Below are 26,522 nucleotides of genomic sequence, written 5' to 3'. Positions count from 1 at the left end.
TCTATACACTTAACACCATAGCCCTCAGAGACCTTCCAGTAGTTGTAACCCCCCCCTTTCAGGTAGTTATAACCCCCCCCTTAGGATCATCCTGGTTACGCCTATGCGTGCGTGATCGTTGTTTGTTTTTATTTGTGCTTTTTAAGAATATTTTTTTAATTCGGATACTTTTATAATAATAGGTCTGGATCCCGCGTATGAAAAAAAGTTGATTAATAGCAAGCTGAAAATTTGTTAATAGCTTAAGGGTGTCTAGTCGGACAAACTTTGATATATGGGAACACTGGAACAGGGGCAGTTTTAATTGTGGAACAGGTTAAAAATTTGGAACGGTCAGACCACGAAAACGGCACATGTATTTTGTCCGACAGAACAGACTTAAACTCTCCGAACAGAGATTAAACTCTCATGCAAAAATCAGACTGCTATCAGAAAATAAAATGCATAAATCAGAAGAATTATTATTTTATAAGTTAATATTATTATATTGGTCATATCCATTTACTATTTTATTAATTGCGAATAAGCCACAAACTTCGCTTATTCCTCACTAAAATAGTAAATAGAGATAATATAACAAAAGGATTACATATTTGTAAAATTAAAATAATTCTTCTAGCTCACAATAAAACACTGAAAAACGTTTGTTTTTCTATACTTCCACAAAATTTATTACAACTATGTTATTACTACAGCTGTTTCGGCAAAGTGCCTTTCTCAAGTGATATATTTAACAATGTGTTTGCCTTTTTTTAAGTCTTTAACTGAAGAGGTTGAGGAGTGGGGAGCTGTTTGTCTCGAGTTGGTCATTCAGAATTATATCTGTATTTTTCAATTTATTAATTTCCATTGATTCTAAAAGTGATAGCTTAAGGCCTTTATTTTGAATATGTAAAATTTGAAACTCTTCATTGAAAGAATGATTATGATCTAGAAGGTGAAGTGCGTATGTAGAAGTGTCTGTTTTTCTATTGTTGAAAGTTCTTTTGTGTTCTGCTATCCGTTTGTCAAAAGTTCTGCCAGTTTGACCGATGTAAGTTTTCGGACAGTCACCACAAGTTAGTTTGTACAAACCACTCTGTAGTTGCTTTCTCTTTCGGCTTTTATTGTTTTTAATATGTTTGCTTAAGTTGTTGTTAGTTCTGAAAGCTGGTGTTATTCCTTTCTTTTTTATGTATCTGGCTATTTTTGTTGTTATTTTGCCAGTATTTGTGAGAGAGCAGAAGGTACTGGGTTCTTTCTGTGGTGGTGGATACACTAATTTCAAGGCTTTCTTATGGAGTTTTTGGTTTAAAATGTTGTTAACTGTTTGTTCGTTATAGCCATTGTTTATTGCTATTTGTCTAATGATATTTAGTTCTGTCTCGAAGTTATTTTTTGTCATAGGAATTTCTGTCAGTCTATGTATCATGCTATGGTAGGCTGCTAATTTGTGTTGTGTAGGATGGGATGATGAATTGTGCATAGTTGTGTCAGTATGGGTAGGTTTATGATATACGGAGAACTCATGTTTGTTGTGTAGTCTGGTAATCGTTACATCTAGAAAGTTTATGGACTTATTCTGTTCTGTTTCTATTGTGAACTCAATATTACTATGAAGTGAATTAATGTATGTGTCAAGTCCTTTGTACTTAAAGGACGTAAGTATTTGTAATGAAATAATACTCGATGTAAAATACTTTATTTTTAAGAATTATGCACATGGTTTCCATTTTCTATCGCAGTATTAAGTATGTGACAGCTGTCGTTCAGATGACAGTAGTACCAACCTACATTCATGGTTAAGGGAGTTTTACACGAACATAACACCTCCTCCCTTGACCATGAATTACAAAAGTTAACTAGAAGTAAAAGTACTTACAAATTCAGTCTGGTAACAGGTTTCCTTACTCTAGTGGAACGCCTTAAAATGGGTTCCTCAGTTTCAGTTTGAGCCCCAGGTACACTATTCGAACTTTCCATATTGTTTGAAATTTCGGATTCATCAGTAATCACTTCGGTAGGTGGTGGTGAGACACTGTGCTCTGGAATTGATGCCTCCCTCGGAATCAAATTGTGAGTAATGGTATCCGGAATGTAACATGTTGGATTATTTTGAGATGGAGTATATTCCCCAATTTGCCGTATTTGGTCTACATGACGTTTCCATGTTCTACCATCATCTAACTGAATTAAATAATGCAATAACCCTAATCTGAGTACAATAATGCCAAATTGCCATTTAGAATGAAAATAATCCCTCACGGAAACCCTAGTTCCTATATCAAAGTTTCTTAGACTCATATCAGTATAGGTAACTCTATCACTACATGAAGGTTTAAGTAAATCTAATCTATTCCTTATTTGTCTTCCTAACATAAGTTCTGAGGGACTTTTACCTGTAACTGTATGTGGGCTTCTGCGGTATTGCATAAGTAGCTTACATAATTCAAACTCCCTGTCATTTCCCTCACTTCGCATAGCCCTTAAACATTTTTTTAGTATTTGGACATATCTCTCTCCCTGTCCATTAGTTGCAGGATGGTAGGGTGCAGTAAATTTTTGTGTAATTCCATTATCTTTCATAAAAGTTCTAAACTCATGAGAGTCAAATTGTCTACCATTGTCTGTAACAAAAACTTTAGGAATACCAAAAGTTGTAAAAATTTTTCGGCAAATTTCAATAGTAGTTTTTGTAGTAGTATTTTTTGTAAAATGAATTTCAGGCCATTTACTGAAGGAATCTACCAATATAAAATAATAACCTCCATTGAAAGGTCCAGCGTAATCAGCATGCACTCGTTCAAAACAAAATTTTGGTGGCTCCCATATATGAGAATTATCTTTAATTGGGTTGTTCTTGTGCTTATTGCACTCTAAACAATTTTTACAAAGTGACTCAATATCCTGGTCTATGTGAGGCCACCAGCAATAACTACGAGCTAAAGATTTCATTCTAACTATTCCAAAATGTGCAGTATGTAATTCTGTCAAAATTTTATTTCTCAATTTAGTAGGTATAACTACTCTTTGTCCTCTCATAATAACATCAGATTGTAATGAAAATTCAGCTTGATTTATATTGAAGCTAAATCGTTTATCAACAGGTTTTCCTGTTTTTAACCCAACAAGTAATTTTTTTAAGGTATGATCATTTTTTGTATGAAAAGCTAGATCTCTAATATTTGTAGGCAAAGTTTCAATTTGATTTATTTCAAAAATATCTGGCTCATCATGTGTGAAATTTTGTTCTGATTTTATAGGTAGACGTGAAAGTGCGTCAGCATTGAGATGAGAATCTGTATTTTTGTAACGAATGTCATAATTCAAACCTTGTAAGAAAATTGCATAATGTTGCATTCTTGTTGCACTTAAAACTGGTAGGCTTTTATCAGGTGCAAAAATTTGAACTAACGGTTTATGATCAGTGAGCAAAGTAAATTTCCTAGCACATAAATAATTGTAAAATTTTTTTACTCCAAAAATTATGCTGTAAGCTTCTTTGTCTATTTGTGAGTACCTTTGCTGTGTAGTAGTAAGAGTTTGAGAAGCAAACTGTAAGGGTCTCTCTGTACCATCTGAAAAGATATGTGAAAGTACTGCACCTACCCCATAGGGTGATGCATCAGTTGCTAGTACTAATGGTAAATTTGGGTCATAGTGACATAAAACATTTCTAGAACAAATGAGTTTTTTTGCTTTGTCAAACGCAGTTTGACAAGTATTCGACCATTTAAAATTGACATTCTTTTTAAGTAAATTATTTAATGGTTGTAAAATTGTAGAAGTATCTTTTAAAAAACGTCTGTAATAATTAATTAGGCCACAGAAACTCCGAACTTGAGTTCTGTTTGTAGGTATTGGAGCATTTGCAATTGCAGTTACCTTATCTGCACTAGTAGACACACCCGTTTTACTCATCTTATATCCACAGTAGTCAATCTCGTCTTTGAAAAATTCGCTTTTATCCAAATTTATATGTAAATTATGTTCAGATAATTTCTTTAAAACTTGTTCAAGTCTTTGTAAATGTAAGGTATTATTTGGAGCTGTAATTCTTATATCATCCTGAAATATTGAAATACCATCTATTCCTTGTAGCATTTGCTCCATTAAACGTTGCCATTTGGCAGGAGCACTAGCAATTCCAAACATTAATCGATTTGGTTGAAATAAACCTTTATGGGTGTTTAATGTAAGTAAATGTTTCATTTCATCTTTTATTGGCAAGTGTAAGTAAGCTTTCGTAATATCTATTTTTGTATATTTGTCCCCACCTGCTAATTGGGAAAGTAGGTCATCTGGTGTAGGTAAAGGGTATTCATCCACTTCAATGCAAGGGTTTAATGTGATTTTAAAATCACCACAAATGCGTATGTCCCCATTTTGTTTAACTACAGGAACAATAGGAGTTGCCCAGTCCGAAAATGCTACTTTCTTTAAGACTCCCTGATTTACTAAGGACTCTAATTCTGCCTCAACTTTAGGGCGTAATGCAAAAGCTACAGGACGGGCCTTACAAAATTTTGCTTTAGTACCAGGTTTTAGATAAATTTCAGCCTCTAACCCTTTTATTTCACCAACTGACTTTTCAAATAAATGTTTATATTTATCTAACAAAGTTGCAATTTCAAAATTTTCATGTAGAATTGTATTTACCTGATGTAAATTGATTTCCAGAGCATGTATCCACTCTCGACCAACCAGTGAGTAGCCATCACCATCCACCACATACAACTTTAGAGTGTGCTTTAATTCCTGGTGCTCAACCTCCACTGAAACTAAACCTAAAACATTCAAATTATTTTTGCAGTATGTAGTTAATTTAACATCCGATTTTTGTAATTGTAATGCAGGAAAATATTTTTCAAATATATTTTTATTTATGATTGTAACAGCAGCGCCAGAATCAATTTCAAAATTTAAAATATTACCATTCACTTTTAAATTTATAAAAAATTTATCTTTGCAATTTCCAGCATTTACTTCTAAGACCTCTTGAGCAGAGTTTACTGAATTTACTTGCCTGTGTGAATTTTGTTGTGCCTTTAAACAAACTTTTTGAATGTGTCCGACGTTTTTACAAAAGTTACAGATTAAATGCTTTTTATTACATTTATCGGCTAAATGCGAGGTGTCTCCGCATCTATAACAAGCCCTATTACGGTTATTTGACATTGTAAAAGTATTATTAGGAGAGCTACTATGATTATTTACTGTATTATTATCATTAAATTTACTAGTGTTTGTATTTTTATGAAAACTTTTTGCTTTCGCATTTAAAACATTTATACTAGCCTGATTGTAATTATTGTTGTGAGAAAATTGATTACTATCCTTTTCTGAAGTTTCCATGCTTGCTGCAATTTCTACGGCTCGGTCCAAGTCCAATCCCTTTGTTTCTAATAGTCTGGCTTGAATCCTCTTTGACTGTAAACCAAAAACAAACTGATTTCGTATAGCACTTTTTAAATATGTGGAAAAGTTGCAGTTTATGGCAAGTTTCTGTAGAGAATGTAGGTATTCTTGTATACTTTCGCCTTCTGCTTGTCTTTTTGATTGAAACCTAAATATTTCAGCAATTTCAAGTGGTGCAGGGTTGTAAAAATTATCCATTAACTTAACTGTATCCTCATATGACTTGTCTTCAGGGACCTCTGGAGCTAGTTTATCGCACAGTGTATCGTATGCTTCCGACCCCATGTAATGTAGTAAATAGGGCAATTTCATTTCCTCTGGAATTTTAAAAACTTTGTATGCTCCTTCCAGCCGTTTTACCCACCTGGACCATTTTGTAGCTGTCTGGTTAAAAGGTTCAACGGAAAACTGGAATGTAGAAACTTGTGTAGACATTACTGGAGCTGTAGCAGGTGCAACTATCGCAGTTGTAGTCGAGGAACTCGTGTTTGTACCGGCTGTAGTTGATGTAGTGTCTGTAATATTTGTATCCATTATCCTCGTCGCCAAATGTCAAGTCCTTTGTACTTAAAGGACGTAAGTATTTGTAATGAAATAATACTCGATGTAAAATACTTTATTTTTAAGAATTATGCACATGGTTTCCATTTTCTATCGCAGTATTAAGTATGTGACAGCTGTCGTTCAGATGACAGTAGTACCAACCTACATTCATGGTTAAGGGAGTTTTACACGAACATAACAGTATGATAGAAATTGGTCAAGTTGTCTGTTAGTTCCTGTAAAGCAGACTAGTATGTCATCCACGTATCTCCACCAATATAAGAACTGTTTAAATAAGGGGTGTTTAGAAATTGTTGTTTCAAGTTGGTTCATAAATATATCTGATAGTAATGGGCTTAGAGGATTACCCATAATAAGTCCTGCACTGTTGTTTGTGTAAATTTGATTATTGAATTCAAAATAGTCTTAATTTATGCAAATTTCAAGAAGGTGTAAAATTTCAGATGCAATGATCGGATTTGTACTATTATGTTCTAAAAGGTTTTTAACTAAAACAAAAGTTTCTGTAGGAGGAACACTAGGAAAAAGATTTTTTACGTCAAATGAAATTAGTCTGGAGTTGTTGGGCAATTGAAAATGTTGTATTTTATTAACTAGTTCTAGTGTATTTTTTACGGTGAATTTAGGTGAAAATTTAGTGTATTCTGTAATAATATCTGACAGTTTTTTTGAAAGTTTATATGACGGAGCTGTATAAAAGGAAACTACAGGTCTTATTGGGTGGTCAGGTTTGTGTAGTTTAATAAAAGAGTATAACAATTTCTAAACACCCCTTATTTAAACAGTTCTTATATTGGTGGAGATACGTGGATGACATACTAGTCTGCTTTACAGGAACTAACAGACAACTTGACCAATTTCTATCATACATTAATTCACTTCATAGTAATATTGAGTTCACAATAGAAACAGAACAGAATAAGTCCATAAACTTTCTAGATGTAACGATTACCAGACTACACAACAAACATGAGTTCTCCGTATATCATAAACCTACCCATACTGACACAACTATACACAATTCATCATCCCATCCTACACAACACAAATTAGCAGCCTACCATAGTATGATACATAGACTGACAGAAATTCCTATGACAAAAAATAACTTCGAGACAGAACTAAATATCATTAGACAAATAGCAGTAAACAATGGCTATAACGGCTATAACAACAAAAATAGCCAGATACATAAAAAGAAAGGAATAACACCAGCTTTCAGAACTAACAACAACTTAAGCAAACATATTAAAAACAATAAAAGCCGAAAGAGAAAGCAACTACAGAGTGGTGTGTACAAACTAACTTGTGGTGACTGTCCGAAAACTTACATCGGTCAAACTGGCAGAACTTTTGACAAACGGATAGCAGAACACAAAAGGGCTTTCAACAATAGAAAAACAGACACTTCTACATACGCACTTCACCTTCTAGATCATAATCATTCTTTCAGTGAAGAGTTTCAAATTTTACATATTCAAAATAAAGGCCTTAAGCTATCACTTTTAGAATCAATGGAAATTAATAAATTGAAAAATACAGATATAATTCTGAATGACCAACTCGAGACAAACAGCTCCCCACTCCTCAACCTCTTCAGTTAAAGACTTAAAAAAAGGCAAACACATTGTTAAATATATCACTTGAGAAAGGCACTTTGCCGAAACAGCTGTAGTAATAACATAGTTGTAATAAATTTTGTGGAAGTATAGAAAAACAAACGTTTTTCAGTGTTTTATTATGAGATAAAATGAACTTCCATCAAGTAACGGTCGAATCCATCAATTCTTCTAGCGTTTTTGCTAATGTATGCCTTTATAAACAGGATGGTAGACCACACACTATAATAGTACCAATAAATGCATACACAGAATATTATAGTCGGTTCGCTAAACTCAGTCTCAGTACCACTAAGTCTCAGACACAACTGGCTAGTGGTTTTAGTAAATAATTTTGCCCATTTGGTAAAATTGTCAAAAACAAATAATAACTAAATAGTTAATAATTACTAAATAGTTAGTAATTTTGGCAAAATTGGCCAAAAACAAAAAAATTACCTACTAAAATCACTAGCCAGTTGTGTCTAGGGAACCGACTATATACTAATAAACAATTTATAAGCTGTTTTATAATATTTTGTGAGTTCATTAATCATATTTTTTATTTAAAACTAAAATTTGTTAATAATGCTTAGTAATGCATATATTTTGTATTTTTAGCTTTCCAGAAGATCCTGCGAAGAAGGCATGAAGTATAGATCAGATTTGTTAAAAGAGGAGTATGTTCAAAACATTTTTTAGAAAAAGCTATTGACAGAACTTCACTTTCAACTGTTCGTTTGAGAGACTGTGCTGTTCCAATAGCTTATAATCACACAGGTAATATGCTTAACCTAATTAATAATACAGTCCATACAATACACATTTGGAAAAATGAAAGAATAGGGCTTTTCATTCACAGTCATTTGTTTCGAGCTTCTGTCATATGTTGTATAATCCGTGTATATTAATATTATACATGGATTATAGGACATTTGACAGAAGCTCGAAACAAATGACAATCGATGAAAAGCCCTATACGCTCTGAGCTTCGCTGGTGTCGCTCCTAGCGGTTACTAATTCAACTTTTACTGGTAATTTTTAAATTTATTATTTAATTGTTATCGCTTAATATTTACAACGCAAAAAAGTAATTAAATTGTAATCGATTTTTTTAAGATTTTTCCAATCATTTTGACGTTCTATTGATAAAATATCAATTTCTTAGTTCGGATACTTTGACAATAATCGTGTAGATGGCGCTAAGATTACAATAGATTATTTATAATTAGATATTACGGAACATTAAAAAAACTTAAATTCAGTATTTAAAACGTAAGTATATTTAAGGTAAAAATATATACCACAGCTTTGACCAACTAATATTGTTTATAATTAATGTTTTTAATTTTAATTTTAAATTAATCACTTTGACATTTATGTCAAATTTCCGGTAAACGTTCACAAACTTGTCACTACTGGCGTTCGCGAATTTGTAAATATCCCCTCTACGTACGAGCTCACAGCGTATACCCATGAACGATCACATCAATCAATTATTTTGTATTTGCTGTCTTTTTCTATAAATAACAAACGTTTGTTATAGAAAAAGATAGCAAATACAAAATAAGTGATTGATGTGATCGTTCATGGGTATAGGGCTTTTCATTCACAGTCACTTGTTACGAGCTTCTGTCATATGTCATATAATCCGTGTATATTAATATTATACACAGATTATACAACATATGACAGAAGCTCGAAACAAATGACAATCGATGAAAAGCCCTATTCTTTCATTTTTCCGACTGTAGATACCGTTGCACTTCATTATCTACATCAGACAAAAAATTTTTGAATTCATTTTAAGTCCAATATATCACATAATTATTGCGAAGTAGATTCTACGACAAAACAGATTAATATTGAATGTAAATAAATAAAAACATCAGAAATAGAAAACAAGAATTAAGTTATAATCTTACGTTAAAATAAATAATAAAAACAATTAAATATGTATAATAAAACAACATAGTTATTTGTTTGTGAAAAAGCTATTTCTTGGTGGCATTTTTGTAATTATTGTAACTATTTTAATGGGGAAATAAGCCACAATTTACTTGAAAAAACAACTTTATTAAGGTTTCTACTTCCACATCGGACGTCGTTGTTAAAATACAAAATGTTCATTATTATTTAATTTATTATTTATTTAAATATTATTTAATTTATTATTTATTTTATTATTATTATTATTCATGCATATTATTACCTGTAAATAATATTTCTTCTGATTGTTAATTGTAAAGGATAGAAAAATTACCATTTATTTTATTTTCTTTTAGAATCAGCTGAGAGAAGTGGTCTACAAAAACTAGGAAGGAAACGGAATATGTGGCTACGAAAATGCAAAAGAAAGGTTTACAAAGCAAATGTGACACATTTTTTTTAAATATTTAGGAATATCAGTAAATTACATTAAAAAAATGTATGAAAAGATTTTGTGCAATAAAAATGTTTATATTAATTTATCAAGGATGTATTATTTGGTATGGCCACATATTGTCAGTGATGTGACAATACCTCCTATCTGTTTTTTCATGAGATTTGTAAGAGAGACTAAAAGCTTGTTTGGGCCACCTCTTGTTTCATATATTTTTTGACTTGTTTTGTAGTAAATTCAACTATATATTTACTACAAAACAAGTCAAAACTTACGTATGAAAACAGGAGGTGACCTTAAAAAAGTTTTTCGTCTCTGCAAAACTCATGAAAAAACATATAGGAGGTATTGTCACATCACTGATGATATATTTCAGAGAATGTCTAAAAAATATACTTTGAATGTCCTAAGAACATTCGTAGACATTCATGAAATGTTTCAACAAGACATTCTGTTGTATTACCTACCTTAAACAAGATTATAAAAAAGAAGAGTTCCTTTTGACTATTGACTTTTATAAGATGTTATTAGGGTTTTGAATGACGGATAAGTTTGTAACAATACATTTGTATTTTAATTAAAATAAAATTATTAAAATTAGTCTTAACTTCTATAAAGAGTTAATCCAGAGAACGAATAAAACATGGTGGCAGCTGATTTGTAAAAATACGGATGAGAAAACTCGAAAAATTTAGAGGTTGGTTAGTACAAAAATACAAAGTACGAAAACAGCACAGTTAAGCATCAATTGGAAAAAAAAATGTTTGATAACGCTCCAGTTCAAGAATCACCGTCGATAAACCTCACTTTTTTCACCTCCCGAATCATTTAATTTCCATCCAAGTGATTGGGCACAATGGAAAAACCGTTTTCAACGTTTTAGACGAGGGTGTGGCCTTGATAAAGCATCTGATGGAAAACAAATTGATGTGTTAATTTATAATATGGGGGTAAGAGCTGAAGAAATATTCTCATCATTTTCACCAGTTCCAACTACATATGTTGAGACATTAAAACAATTTGAAGATTATTTTATACCCCGTAGAAATATTATCTATGAAAGGGCTAAATTCCTAAATCATAAGCAAGGGAGTGATACTGCAGAGAAATTTATTACTGACTTACATAGTCTATCAAAAACATGTGATTGGGGGACTTTAACCCGCCATTACACGCGCTATGAGGAAATCCCTCACCATATTTGTTTATAACCAATGAAATTGTGTAAACTAATACGATAACCTTAAGCACCCAGGAATGCCTTTAGCATGGTTTATGAGAGGGTATGAAAAAGTTATAGAATATTTCAGGCGGCCAGTGTGCTGTGTGATAGTTAAAAGAAGAGACATCCCTCTGTAAGTGAGGGAATTCCTCACTGCGCGTGCAATCACAGTGAAATCACGTTTCTATTATCTCAAAGAAACTTTTAGGTTTTTATTTAATATTTAGGTAGGTTTAATTAAAATATTATTGTTTGGATTAGGTTAGGAACAGTGGCACACCGAGGGGGGGTTTGAGGGTTAACCTCCCACCCAGAGCATATAGAAATATATATAAAAGAAAGTAGGAAAATGTAACTTGTCTTTCACAAATAATACAAAAAACTTTCGGTGCCCAAGCAAACCCCCCTCCAGAGGAAAATTCTAGGTGCGCTACTGGTTAAGAGCCCATTTTTAAATTTACCTATTCTAATTGGGAAATAAGCCACAATTCAACTTGAAAAATTGATTTTATTGACATTTCGAATTCCTTCTCGGACGTCGTTATCAAAATACAAAATATTAATAGTTAGTTACATAAATGCCACAAAGAAATAACTTCAGAACAAGTTGTTAATTTTAATTTGTATTTTTAGTAAAATGAATTCGCGTAAAGAACGTTAATTTCTTCAGTGGCTTGCTGAAATTGAAAATTAAGAAAACTTGCTTTTGATCTATATTATTTTTACTTTTGTTTTGTTAAATTAATAAAAAAAAGTTGGTTTACGAGACTTTCTATAATATGTGAGTACAACCCATTTTATATTTTTACATGTTGACATTCATTCTTCCTCGAAATAAGTCGAATTTATGTAGGTGAGGGCGACGCTCATACGCGTGCAACCACGTCACAATAGAAGAAGCGTGTAACGGCGGGTTAAACAATGATATGGTTTTATTAGTGTTGATTGTCGGAATGAGAGATACAAGCATAAGTGACAAACTGCAACTTGATGCTGCACTTACTCTCGAAAAAGCTGTAACCTGTCTAAGACAACATGAAGAGCTGATCCGTCAAAAACAAAACCTAAATGAACCAAATGTTTCTGCTATAAGAGAACAATCAACTTACAAAAAATCACAGAAGCCCCAAAATTGCCAACAGTCAAGTAGAGGTGAGAAATCGAAAAAATGCCCTAGATGTGGATATGATTGGCATGATAAATTAGCAAACTGTCCTGCAAAAAATGCTAAATGTGGTACATGCAAAAATGAAGGACACTACAGCAAGATGTGTTATAAAAATAAAAAGTCCAAAAACAAAAATGTACATGCCATTCAGCAAGATTCAGAGCCTGATAGTGACGAAAACTCTTATGTACATGAAATTAAAGCGAGTGATGACAGGAATGTGTGGACACAAAAACTACAAGTAAGCTGCAAAGAGAGAATGCTTGAACCTATCACATTCAAACTGGACACTGCTGCTGATGTAACAATGGTACCTGTCCAAGTGCTGAGTAATGTAATAAATGAACTACCTCTAAATGAATCTTCGAATAAAGTATTTAGTGCAAAAAAGCAAGAAATATTCAAAATACTAGGTACAGTAAAATTAAAACTAAAATATAAAAATAGGGAAATTACAGAAAATGTATTTATCTCTGAAGAGATTGTTGATATCCCATTGTTGAGTAGGAAAGCATGCCAAGGCTTATATTTAGTAAAAAGAATTTATTCTATAAACACTGAAACAAATTGGGTCGCAGAATACTCCTCATTATTCCAAGGACTAGGCAATATGGAGGGTGAATACAAAATTGAAATAAAGGAAAATGCTGAACCATATGCTATTTCTGTACCAAGAACTGTTCCAGTTCCATTGAGAAGAAAAGATAAAGGAAGCTTTGGAAGAAATGCAGAGAAATGGTGTCATTGTTCCTGTAGATCATGCGACCGAATGGTGTGCCCCAATGGTAGTAAACCTAAAGAAAGGAGGAAAAGGGGTCCGTATCTGTGTCGATCTGTCAAGATTAAATAAAAGTGTCAAACGTCAGTTTCACCCAATTCCCGTAGTAGAGCTACAACTTGCAGAGATTAGAGGGGCTAAATACTTTAGCAAACTTGATGCAAATCATGGATTCTGGCAACTTAATTTAGCCGAAGAATCAAGAGACTACACAACCTTTTTAACCCCATTTGGAATATTTAAATTCCAGAAATTACCTTTCGGCATTACATCGGCACCAGAGGAATTCCAGAAAAGAATGTCACGAGTCCTTGAAGGACCAAAAAATACTCTAGTCCATATGGATGATGTGCTGGTTTGGGGAAACACAAAAGAGGAACACGATGACCGCCTAAGAGAAGTGCTCGAGAGAATCAAAAAAGCACATATAACCTTGAATAAGGGCAAAACTGAATTCTGTAAGCAGAAAATCGATTTCTTGGGATTTGTGTTGTCAAAGGATGGGGTAGCACCAGATCCAGGCAAGGTGAAAGCAATTGTAGACATGGAAGCACCAAAAAAGTCAAGGAAGTTCAACGCCTTATGGGTACTGTAACATTCCTAGCGAAATTTATCCCTAATAGGAGTGAGATTATGCAACCAATTACAAGTTTAGTTAGTCCAAGCAATGCATTTCTATGGGGCCCAGCACAAAAAGAGGCGTTCCAGAAAATAAAAGAATTGCTTATATCAGCACCTTGTTTAACAATGTATGATGCAAATAAACCTACAATCCTATCCAGTGACGCTTCTACCAAAGGACTCGGAGCTGTATTACTTCAAGTTGAAGGTGGTCATAAGAAACCTGTAGCATACATCTCGAGGACTTTGACTCCAGCTGAACAAAATTATGCAAACATAGAAAGAGAAGCACTAGCTCTGACCTGGGCAAGCGATCGACTAAAGAGTTTTCTGATAGGAAAACAATATACCATAGAGACCGATCACAAGCCACTTATACAAATATTTAAAACTAAGCATCTCGATGATCTGTCCCCAAGACTTCAAAGGTTTAGAATGCGTATGATGCGTTATGACTACAATATTGTATATACTCCAGGGAAAAATTTATATATTGCTGATACTTTATCTCGTAAACCCATACCTTCAGAAGATGACAAAGAATTAGAAGAAGAAATCGATGCCTTCATTCATGGAGTCACTCTTGCAGGTATTCACACATCTGACGAGAATGTAACACGAGTTGCTAACTCACAAAGCAATGATCAAACCTGTAATCAACTGAAGAACTACATAATGGGAGACTGGCCTCACAAGTCTGCATTATCAGGTGATATTAAACCATACTACCTAGTACGTCATGAACTATCAGTTGTGGATGGTATCCTTCTTAGAGGAAACCGTATAATCATTCCATGTGAGCTCAGGGCAATGATGTTGGAAAAATTGCACGCTGGCCACTTTGGAATAACTAAAACTCGTCGTCGTGCTCTGGGAACGATGTGGTGGCCAGGAATTTCTCAAGAGATAGAAGCCAAAGTAAGATCTTGTCCTATCTGTATTCAAAACTCGACAAACCATCATGAACCTTTATTGCCAGCTAAATTTCCAGATTATCCATGACAAGTGATATCAATGGACCTTTTTAAAACTGAAGGAAAATGGTATATCGTCGTAACTGATAACTATTCCAGATTTTTTGAAGTAGGTCCTGTTCAGAACATGAGATCACAGGAAGTAATAAACATCTGCAAAACAATATTTGCAAGATATGGTATACCACAGTTGATTTGTTCCGACACTGGAACACAATTTCATGCTGTTGAAACATCAGAGTTCCAACAGTTCGCAAGAGAATGGGGGTTCTCTACATCGAGAAGTAGCCCACAATTCCACCAAGCAAATGGCGCAGCAGAAGCTGCTGTAAAAGTCGCAAAAACTTTAATAAAGAAGAATAAGAACAACATAGAGATAGCACTTATATCCTATCGAAACACACCACTAGAGAACGGATTCAGTCCATCCGAAATGATGTTTGGAAGAAAATTGAGAGATAATCTACCATCAATCGCATTAGCTGAATTTAAATCATCAAAAAAGCTAGTAAGCGCGGAGAGGAAGTACCGCTCGAAATATAAAAAATTATATGATGGAAAACATGGACCGAAGAATTTGAGTCGACTTCAAACTGGTGATTTTGTATGGATGACAGACCTGAAACGACATGGTGAAATCATTAACGAAGTTAATCCAAGATCATACATAGTTAAGACCGCCATTGGCACCATAAGGAGAAACCGTTTTCATCTGATTACTGCTCCATATCTAAGCAGTATCCCCGATGGAGTATTGAAACAACTGCCAGGGATTCAACAAACAAATTCGACTCCAGAAACTACACCGACTACTCAACAACTAACATCCCAAAGACCAACAAACATTGAGAAAGGTAGTCAGGAAGTGGAAAGTCACCCAACTCAACCCAAAACGCCTGTACGACTTCCAACGCCAACGAAAACTGATGGACCATTTAATATTGAGCAGAGTAAGAATACAACGCGCTCTGGGAGAGCGGTTGTCAGACCTTTACGCTATCGTGAAGATTAGTCAGTAGTTATGTTGAAGATGTATCATCTTGAGGGGGGATGTTGTATTACCTACCTTAAACAAGATTATAAAAAAGAAGAGTTCCTTTTGACTATTGACTTTTATAAGATATTATTAGGGTTTTGAATGACGGATAAGTTTGTAACAATACATTTGTATTTTAATTAAAATAAAACTATTAAAATTAGTCTTAACTTCTATAAAGAGTTAATCCAGAGAACGAATAAAACACATTCAGTCTAAATAATGTACTGTGAATGTTCAAAGAACATTCGTAGACATTCATGGAATGTTCCAACAAGACATTCAATGAATGTTTAAAATGCTGACACAGCACTTACTGGGACTTTCCAGGGACGTTCGTGTGCTTTTGGGGACATTCCAGGAATGTTTTCAATGTCCTGTGTGTACCTTTTAGGAACATTCCTGGAATGTTTTGTGTTATTAGGGTGTATGTACCGTAAAAATGTGTCCCCCTTAGATCAAAAATCGACCTGTTTCTTCATTTCCTTAAAATGTAATAAATACTGCCAAATATCGAGGTGAACTATTTTCTTTGACCCACTCCGTATAATTAATTATACAAGCAATACTTACCCAACGTAAAACAAATTTTTAAATCATCGAGTTTAATATCCTGATATATGTTAGGTTTTTCTATTACGGACAATTTTGGTGGAATAACTTTAAGATATTCCGTAAGTTCAAAGAAGGATTTTCTGGATAAGGTAAGACACTCCACCAATGGGGGATTAGCAGTGACAGTAGCTTGTCTGCAGGTTTCTTCCAGTAGAGCTCGCTCACCGAAGCAGTAACCTTTCCCATGCGTTTGGATAAAGTCTTCACCTTTCTTTGTTACAGTGACGGTTCCCGCTCGGACGATATAAAATTTGTCACCTAGAAATATTAATGATATATTAAACAAGAACCGAATTAGCTCTCCAGTAGTTGCGCAGGGTCTTGCAGTCCGGGTCATAGTTAAATTTCTGATTTTGGCTAAAGTGGGGAAGATAAGGAACTCAGACTTAAGGAGTGCGTTAGTGTGTTAGTGTTTTAAGATAAACTAAACCTTATATGGAAAGAATATCATTTTGATACTGAAAAGTAGATTAGTAAGATATTATGTGTTCTCGAAGAACTGAAAATTAGGTTGGAGAAACTCGCAGGCAGCTTCCAATACGTTGGCGTAAAAATGAATATGGCAAAAACAAAAACAATGGGAACACAGACGACCTCAGAGGTATAAGTATAAATAGCAGTAAAATAGAACAAATTCAGGAATATATCCAGGCATAAGAGAACCAAAGTGCGGAAATCACTAAAAGAGCAAGACTAGCATGACATATGGATGTCAAACCTGGACTAACAAACCTGTTCCTAACCAAGGCAAACATGAATAAACTACCCAAGTAGCACAATAAAAACATTTTAGCTTTATTTAAGGTTTATGAAGGTTTTATTGTGGTAAATAAGAAGATAATGGATTTAAAGTTACCTTGTAGATATACCGCCAGAACTTTAAACCTGTTAATCATTTGTCACTGGTTTTAAAGTATCTAATAAGAGTATCAAATAAGACCTAATTAATGTTAATAGATAATTTGTCTTATTGTAGTTTTAAAATGGTTTATTCTCAGTTCACTTTAAAACCAATCAGTTTTATGAAGAACTTCCGGACTGTTTGGTTTTATTAGATTCTAGTTTGTGACCTTTTACTTTTATTGCAGTTTTAAAAATTCTCCTAATATGACTTATAAAACCTATTATTAAAACTACTTGATCTCAAGTCTATTATGTCAGTAAAACATATGCCTTAAAACTATTTTTTTTTTAGTTTTCTTTAAAGTTGCTTTCTTAAAAGCAATTAGTAGGCTGTATTAAAACCAAACGCTCTTAACTGAATCAATTTGGTTATCGTATATACTAAACTATGCTTCTTGTTAGAAACAATGAAACTAAACTCATCCCCTCTTCTTTCATGTCCAAAATGGTCGGCTATTTGTTTTAGTGCGAAACAGTGGTGCATTGTGTTGTAAAAAGTGGGAATGGCTCGAATTTTTCGAAGAATACAACGCACACACACAGCACTACGACGCCTTGATCCTCGATTTTAGGTTAGATTCACATTAAAACCGAGTGACATTATTGACAGCCGCATTAAAACTACGCGGTCTTAATTCCAAGGCAACCTTGCTTTTATGTAGGAAATATGCTCTTGGAAAGGTATAAAATAAAACCATTTTATCTTAAAAATTCTCTGTCGATAGACTAAATAGTCTTATTGGGATTTCGGCCATATTGCTTTCTAGAGATGCTGAAAGTCATGATAGATTACAATATAAGGCTTAAGTACATAAAAATTATAAATAAGCGACTTAAAGACATAAATTCGATTTATTTTAACATTAAAACATTAAAATTGTAGATAAAATTATTTTTCTTTCAAATTAATATTTTTCGGGTTTAAATTTTTTTATTATTATTATTTTTTAATCGCCAAAAGTCAGAAATTTTAGGGCGCGTGAGTTATTTAGAACTATTTTTGTTAACATTATCAATAAAGTTGGGTGTGTAAGTGTTTTTCTACCTTGACAGTCCGAAATAACCAAGTACTTATTATTGTTTTATGGTTACAAATACATATCTACCTATCATAACACATGTAAAAATTTGTTGGCCTATATGGAGTATATGGGTTTAAAGGATCATTTAATATGGTAAATTGTCTTTAAAAGTCTCCATTTAAGAAATCTTTTTAAGTTTGCTATAAAACTGCCTGCACTTAAAGTGTCTTTTAACATGGTTTTAAAAGCACCTTCACAGCAGCTTTAAAACCAGTTGCTTAAGAAAACAAAGTTTTAAGAAGGTTTTTATTTTTGGTTTTATCGACCTCTTTCAGAGTGGGCCCTTTTATGCTGAAAGCGGTTTTTTTGCAACCTTAAAGTTTACTTAAAAACCAAATGGTTTTAATTTTAGTTTTATTCTACAGTTTTAAAGCATCCTTAAAATATCCGGTGCTACTTGGGTAGCCATCCCGTTCGGTGCTACTTGGGTAGCTACAATAGAAAGGGTAATGGAAAGAGCAATGATAGGTATACAACTGATAATCAAAAAGAGTAACTGGGTAAGATCAAGAACAAAAGTTGAGGATATGACAGTAAAAATTGCCAAACTCAAATAGAGCTTCGCAGGCCACACTGCTAGACAAAAAGACCAAAGTTGGAACGCCAAAATGCAACATTGGAGACCTTACGACCCCATAACATCAGATTGACAACAGGTGGAATACTTTTTTTGGTTACAACCTCCCGAGATTTTCAGAAATTATAAATTATATAGGATGCCGAGGAAATTAAGAGGAGAGAATTTTAAATAATTCACAACCCATCTGCTCAGCGTGGTAAAAGTTCCAACAAGAAAGATTCCTTAGTACTCAACAAAAGAGTAAATGAATTAAAATGTATAAACATTTTCAATTTCTTTGCAACACGAAAATGCAGCAGCTGCTTAATACTCTGGTTAAATCGAAGAATAACGATATAGGACATAAATGATTGTTGTTTCCCTGTTCTAAATATTTTCAATTTATGCCTCATATCATTTATCAAGATCTAAAACGTTAACCCAAATGAAGGTCTTAAAATAAAAATAAAAGGGATTGCGATAATGGAAAACACCGACTAACCTTAAAAGAAAGAGCGTTTTTACCAAGGGACACTCTTCACTGTCTATTTTAATTTTTTTAAAGTCTAAAAGGATAAGCTATATTTTAATGTCATTTTAAACTACACTCAAAACTACTTCTGTGTTTACTTTCTTAATTTTTTCTGTAGGTCTATCTTACCTTTTTCCCCTTCTGTTACAATAGGTTTTTCTCCAACAAAGGATTCAGATTTTAATGAGTTTGCAGCAGACTTAAGCACCTTTTCTCCAGCGTTTTTAAGAATATCATTATTTATCAAAAAATTAACCCTTTCTTCTTGTTCTTTCACGTTGTATCTAAAAAGAAAGTGTTTTTTTTTTATAATTTTGATCGCGTAATTTGAAGAAATTCAAAACTTAAGTAACCAAATTGTGGCAACAGAATGCATAGGGAAAAAGAAAGAACGAAGAACAAAGGAGTGTTAACAAAGCCTATAACGAAAAACTGAAAAAAGGTTGAAGCTACTAATAAGAATGACTTTCATAAGATTAGAACACAAACAAAAAAATCTTCAGAAGACAGAAAAAAAACAAAACTTAGTAGCAAGAATACAAGAACTTGGGAGTAATAATTATTATAAAATTAGGTAGTCTTTATAAGTCCAGGATTTATAGAAAATTATACAGGGCAATTGTTTACAGAGCATATCGATATAAGCCAACAATGGGAAAAATATTTCAAACAAGTGTTAACTACTGCTCAATCACAAATTAATCCCTTAATTTGTAATCTCACACTAATCTTAACGTACCGATAGTGTTATTCTTCTTTACGTGCCATTTCCGCGACGAAGGTTGGCAATCATCATTGCTCTTCCAACTTTTGACACTACAGCCCCAATGCTAGGAATCTATTCCATTAAAACAAAATGATAGCGGTGTATATGGGTAAATTGCTGATGATTTAGTGGAATAGATTCGTAGCATCGCCCGATGGCATAGATATGCCTCAAGTTCACAGTTTTCTTTTATATAGGCTTTTTTTCTTCATCTTTTCTAGTTAGAGTTTGCTAAAGGCATACGTTAATAGCCTATTTAAATATATTTACCAACCAGTTGGTGTGTTTTGATTCAGTTTCGTCTTCTTACAATGCCTCTTTGATAACGGATAAACCTAAAACACCTGTCAGAGGATGGGAAGAGACTCCATTGAATCAAAATGAAACCGTATATTTTTATAATTGAAAACACTAAATACTTTACAAATGAAGAACTTATCTTAATACTTACCTCCTCAGCACTTGTTGATAGGTGACTGCATCCAAAACCCATATTTCTGCATCTGTTAGAGCTTTTATAGTCGCTAATCTTTTAGCATCATAGATGATAGCCAGTTCGCCGAACACCCTAACATCTTCAAAGGTATCTATGAAATTTTGATTGGATATTTCAAATTTTCCTGTTATGGAGACATACATATGGGAACCTGTGTTGCCTTCTTTTATAATCACATCGCCAGCTTTTATATTCCTTTTATACATGGCCGGAATGACACCCTTAAGGATGTTTCCAAATAAGATTTTGGTGATGAAGTCATTGTTTGCTATGGCGGTTCTTATGAGTTGTTCTTCGCTGAAAAAAATATTTTAAAAATTGAAGTAATCTACATATATGTATATGTAGGATTCGTTAAAGAAACTCGTAATAAAAGTCCGTTTGATGCTTAATAGTTTTAATTAATAAAATAGACAACTAAATTATAAGTGCTGATAAGTTGACGAAATGTAAAATGAATGTGTAATTGCGACTAAAATTTACTGGTTCTCACAAAAGAAAATGTCTTTGGACTAATCGCGTTTATCTACTTAATATGACCGGGTTGTCAATATATAAGTAGGTCTTAAAGCATCGTCACGTCTATTGCAATTATCCCAAATAACACAACCTTTCAGGTCCAGATCTGAAAATCGACTGCCTATATTGAGACACACCACAACTACAATCTGTTACATCTAATCTCCCTCTTCTTCATGGTTTAATCCGTTTCCCTCAGAACTAACCTATTAAAATTGGTTCAAAGGGCTCTAATGTGATTCTTCTGTCTTAACTGTGATTCAGAATCCACAGTAGTTTTCACCGTCAGCGGTCTAGCCCTACTAATCCCCAATTAGCTACACGCACATGGGCCTATACGCGTCAGATCTCGTTTCGTCTGCATATGAATAATTAAGAAAAATTATATACAAGAACCTTAAAATTTAAGATACAATATTTGCAATTATACATATCCACAGAGAACGGCAGTTCTCACCAGTGGCGCACAACACCCCTACAAGCGACACTATATATACACGAAATTTTCGATTTTCTAAACCTGACTGAATGGAAAATTGGGCCACATCCCATCTTAAAGTTTACGAAAAGACTCGTCTATCCATATGTTACTTCTCCATTTTGGTCCAAGGGTGTGGAATTTACGGCCCTTCCCATTTAAAGCCTGTTTTTCGTTCTCGTCCCCAAAACTCCCAAAAATTTCAAAAATTTAAACCCGACCTTTGCGGCTTTTGATAGCATAGATCATTACCTTTCCAACGCATGTTTAATTTTGAAAATCGGTTGTACCATCCAAAAGTTATCGAGCTCAGAAATATGACTCAATTTTTATTTAAAAAATGGAAAATATTTGTGGATATGTATGTTTGTATGTATGTATGTATGTGGAAAAGTTAAACCGATCTGAATTTTTTTTTCTGTGTTTCAAGAGGGTGTGAGGGCCGATTCAGAACCGATCTAATTTTTGACTTCTGACTACCCGTAAGTTAGCTAGAGGACTAAGTAGATACAAAATAGCATATTTTTTGGGCGTATATATCTTAGGTTCAAGAAAATACAGGAAAACCGCAAATACACCAAATTAATAGGGTTGAGTTAAGCTTTCAAATGGCCCTTAAGCGATCAAGCTGAGACATACGCACTGCTCACCATAGCCAAAAAACTGAAAAATTAAACTTTGAAAATTTTGGTTTTTCGACAATTACTCAAAATTTCAACCTACGAATTGCTCCAATAACTGAGCGTTTGTAGAAGGACTCAGGACGCGTCTAACGGTGTATACCTTATATCTGGGAAAATTTGAATTTTTAAGTTATAGGGTTCCTAAGTATGATCAAATCTATTTCTTATGGGAAAAACGGTTTTTCAAGCTCAATAATACGTTCAGTTATCATACTCGATCTTGGATGCATCAGATACTACTTGTCAATACGTTTCAAATTCATGTTTAGTGATCAACATCAGGTAAGCCGTTCAGAAATTATAGAGCTCCAAAGGTATAATTAGTCCAGGAACTGAAATTTTTCACTTCGCAATTTTTACAGAATGGATAGATTTGTTTAAAAATTTGACAATAGGTAGTGGATAGTCCAAGGATCAAAATCTATATGATGCCGAAAGACGCTTTTACCAAGGGGGTAGTTGCCACCTCATCTCGAGGGTGGAAATTTTTTTTTATATTTTGACCGCAAATGCTGGTAAAAATATTAATTATAAACAAAAAATGTTCATTATACATTTTTTTGATAAAATTAATAGTTTTCGATTTATTAGTTATCGAAGCTGTTAGTTTTATATCGGAAAGATTACCAGATAACGGCAGTTCTCGCCAGTGGCGCAGAAATACACCCCCCTACACGCGACACTATTATATACACGAAATTTTCAATTTTCTAAATCTGACTGAATTGAAAATTGTGCCAACTCCCATCTTCAAGTTCAGAAAAAGACTCACCCATTCATATGTCAACCATCCATTTTGGTCCAAGGGTGTCGATTTTACGGCCCTTCCTATTTAGGGTCTGTTTTTCGTTCTGGTCCCCAAAACTCCCAAAAAATTCAAAAATTTAAGTCCAACCTTTGCGGTTTCTAATAGAACTGATCATTACCCTTCCAACGCATGTCTAATTTTGAAAATCGGTTATACCATTCAAAAGTTATAGAGCTTAGAAATGTGACTCAATTTTTATTTAAAAAAGGGAAAATGTTTGTGGATATGTATGTATGTGTGTTTGAAAGTTAAACCGATTTGATATTTTTTCTCTGTATTTAAAGAGGGGGTCAGGGCCGATTTAGAACCGGTGTAGTTTGTGACTTTTGACCACCCATAAGCCAGCTATAGGACTTTGTAGGTACAAAACGGCATATTTTTTGGGGGTATATATATTCGGATCAAGAAGAGGCATGAGAACCGCAAATATATCAAATCAATAGTGTTGACTTAAGCTTTCAAATGGTGTTCAAGCCGTCAGGATCAGACGTACACACGGCTCAGTATAGCCGAAAAACTGAAAAACTAAACTTTGAAAATTTTGGTTTTTCGACAATTACTCAACATTTCAACGTACGAATTGTGCCAATAACTTAGCGTTTGTATAAGGACTCAAGACGAATCTAACGATGTATACCTCATATCCGGGAAAATTCAAATTTTTAGGTTATAGGCTTCATAAATATGATAAAATCTATTTTCTGTGGGAAAAACGGTTTCGAAAGCTAAATAATTCCTGTACCTAATAGCTTCAGTTATCATACTTGACCTTAGATCCATCAGATACTACTGGTCAATACGTTTCAAACTTATGTTTACTGATCAAAATCGGTTAAGCCGTTTAGAGAAGTTATTAAAATACAAAAGTATAATCCAATTAACGATTATTCCCCAAATGGTTTATGGGTTGTAGTGGTTACGACGCTAAATTTGATCTGGCAACGGGCAATCCGACTTCATTTACCGGCCATCTCAATATATTTTTTTTTCAATCTATTTCGAATAGAAAAAAATCTAGTGTACATTCGATGGACGCTAGATGATTTGGGAGATAATGCAACAAAGGTGACCAATTATAAAGCTTGACGTGTAATAGAGGTACATTGAATTCAACTTCATACATTTAATTTATAAATAACTTTGAAAAACTCCTGATACAAGAATAAAAAACCGCTAAACGCCGTAAAAATGAGTGGCGCATAAAATATTCCAGCTACAAAAGATCTGATATGAATGTTACGTGGCGCGAAAATGGATTTTCATTTGATGCAAAACAAAATTCTAATTTTATTTTAAAAGATTTTTCCATAATATTTGCTAAATTTGAAGTAAACGCGCCACAAAAGAGTTTAAAAATTCAAACTCTATCAAAGTTACTCTTTTGTGGCGCGTTTACTTCAAATTTAGCAAATATTATGGAAAAATCTTTTAAAATAAAACTAGAATTTTGTTTTGCATCAAATGAAAATCCATTTTCGCGACACGTAACATTCATATCAGATCTTTTGTAGCTGGAATATTTTATGCGCCACTCATTTTTACGCCGTTTAGCGGTTTTTTATTCTTGTATACATATACACAATATTTTTTTTATTTTATTTTATTTATTATTATTAGTTTATTTTATTTATTTTTCTATTTTAAAATTAATAATATCATCGAAATATCGAACTCAACAGAATCAAATGTAGTTTCAATCTAAGGTACAGGCTGCAATTCCCGATAATTAAGATACTAAGCCCTAGCTGATCAGAGTCTGGGGCTTTATCTAAACTGTTAAAAAATAATCTAAATTAAGACTGTATGTCAATTATTCGCATAGTTCTTACATATGGAAGTGAAACATGGACTCTGCATCAGCGGGGAATAAAAAAACTGCCGGCATTTGAAAGGAAGGTTCATCATCATCATCATTATTGGCGCTACAACTCTTCGTGAGTCTTTGCCACGTTTACTATTGCCTTCCATGTTTGTCGGTCGTGTGACACTAATTCCCATTGTCGTACTCCCATTTTCTCTAGATCTTCTTTGACTACATCTTTCCACCTTTTTCTAGGCCGCCCTACAGACCTTCTTCCATCTGGCCTTTCCCAGAACACATTGTTTATAAGGCAATTGTCTCACATGCCCTGTCCATCTGAGTCTATTAGCCTTTATATATCTGACTAGATTTTCTTTTCCGAATAGAGACTCTAGCTCGTTATTGTATCTGCGCCTCCATTCGTTTGTTACGCTGTCTCTGAAAGGGCCATATATCATTCGAAGGATTTTACGTTCCCACATCAGCAATTTATTTAATTCTCTTTTTGTTAGCGTCCATGTTTCGCTTCCATACGCGACTGCTGGTCGTATTATGGTCTTATATATCTGGATTTTTGCACCTCGTGAAAGAAGTTTTGACTTCATTAGATGTTTCATTGCAAAGAAAGATCTGTTTCCTGCCATTATTCGCGTTTCAACTTCTCGCTCTAATTTGTTGTCATTTGTGATTGTTGCTCCTATATATTTAAATTCTTTAACCACTTCGAAGTTATGATCGTTTATAGTAATATTTTGCCTTATTCGCCGTCGTTCATGTTTTGAGACGACCATGTATTTTGTTTTGTCTTCATTTATATTTAGACCGATGTTTAATGCAGCTTCTTCAAAGCTCGAGAAAATATCCTTAATTTCTAATGTTGATTGTGCTACTGCGTCTACATCATCGGCAAAGGCGAGTATGATTTTTGCTCCCCGAGCAGTTATGTCTGGTTTGCTTTTTGGGTAAATTTTTCGCATGACATATTCTAAGGCCAGGTTAAACAACAATGGGGACAACGGATCTCCCTGTCTCAGTCCAGAAAGCATTTGATATTTTTCCCCTATTCTAACTTGTGCAAAGGAGTTACTTACACATATTTGTGTTACCGCAGCTAGTTTATTGGGTACGCCGAGCTCGATCATTGCCTTTCATAATGTTGCACGATTAATTGAATCATAAGCCTGTTTGAAGTCTATAAAGATCTGATAAACGTCCTGATTATATTCCCAATACTTTTCAAGCATTTATCTTATTGTAAATATTTTATCAATAGTCGATCTGCCAGGCCTGAAACCACACTGGTAGTCACCAACTATTTCTTCGGCGTATGGTACTAATCTTTTTAATAATATCGAAGCCAATATTTTATACGTAGTGTTGATTAGTGAGATTCCTCTGTAATTCATGCATGATTTTTTTTCCTTTCTTGTGTATTGGTACAATAATACTACCACACCATTCTTTCGGCATTATTTCTTGTTGCCAGGCCTTTTCTATTAATTGATGGATTCTGCTTATGAGTTCATGACCGGCTGTTTT

The 26,522-nt window shown here is 33.7% G+C and overlaps 1 protein-coding gene across 2 annotated transcripts in view; it reads right to left on the bottom strand.

Moving 5' to 3' along the window:
* LOC114326942 (cGMP-dependent protein kinase, isozyme 1) overlaps positions 1–26,522 on the bottom strand; it is an 83,504-nt gene that overhangs the window by 51,709 nt on the left and 5,273 nt on the right. For both annotated transcript variants that reach the window (XM_050658602.1, XM_050658609.1), the window contains exons 2-4: positions 20,650–20,991; positions 19,562–19,716; positions 16,315–16,614 (exon numbers count right to left, since the gene is read on the bottom strand). In XM_050658602.1, the coding sequence (XP_050514559.1) occupies positions 16,315–16,614; positions 19,562–19,716; positions 20,650–20,991 (797 nt within the window). The remainder of the gene's footprint in view (positions 1–16,314; positions 16,615–19,561; positions 19,717–20,649; positions 20,992–26,522) is intronic.

This window comes from Diabrotica virgifera, chromosome 1, assembly GCF_917563875.1.
Source record: "Diabrotica virgifera virgifera chromosome 1, PGI_DIABVI_V3a".
NCBI lineage: Eukaryota > Metazoa > Arthropoda > Insecta > Coleoptera > Chrysomelidae > Diabrotica > Diabrotica virgifera.
This window is presented reverse-complemented; position numbering and strand designations above follow the sequence as displayed.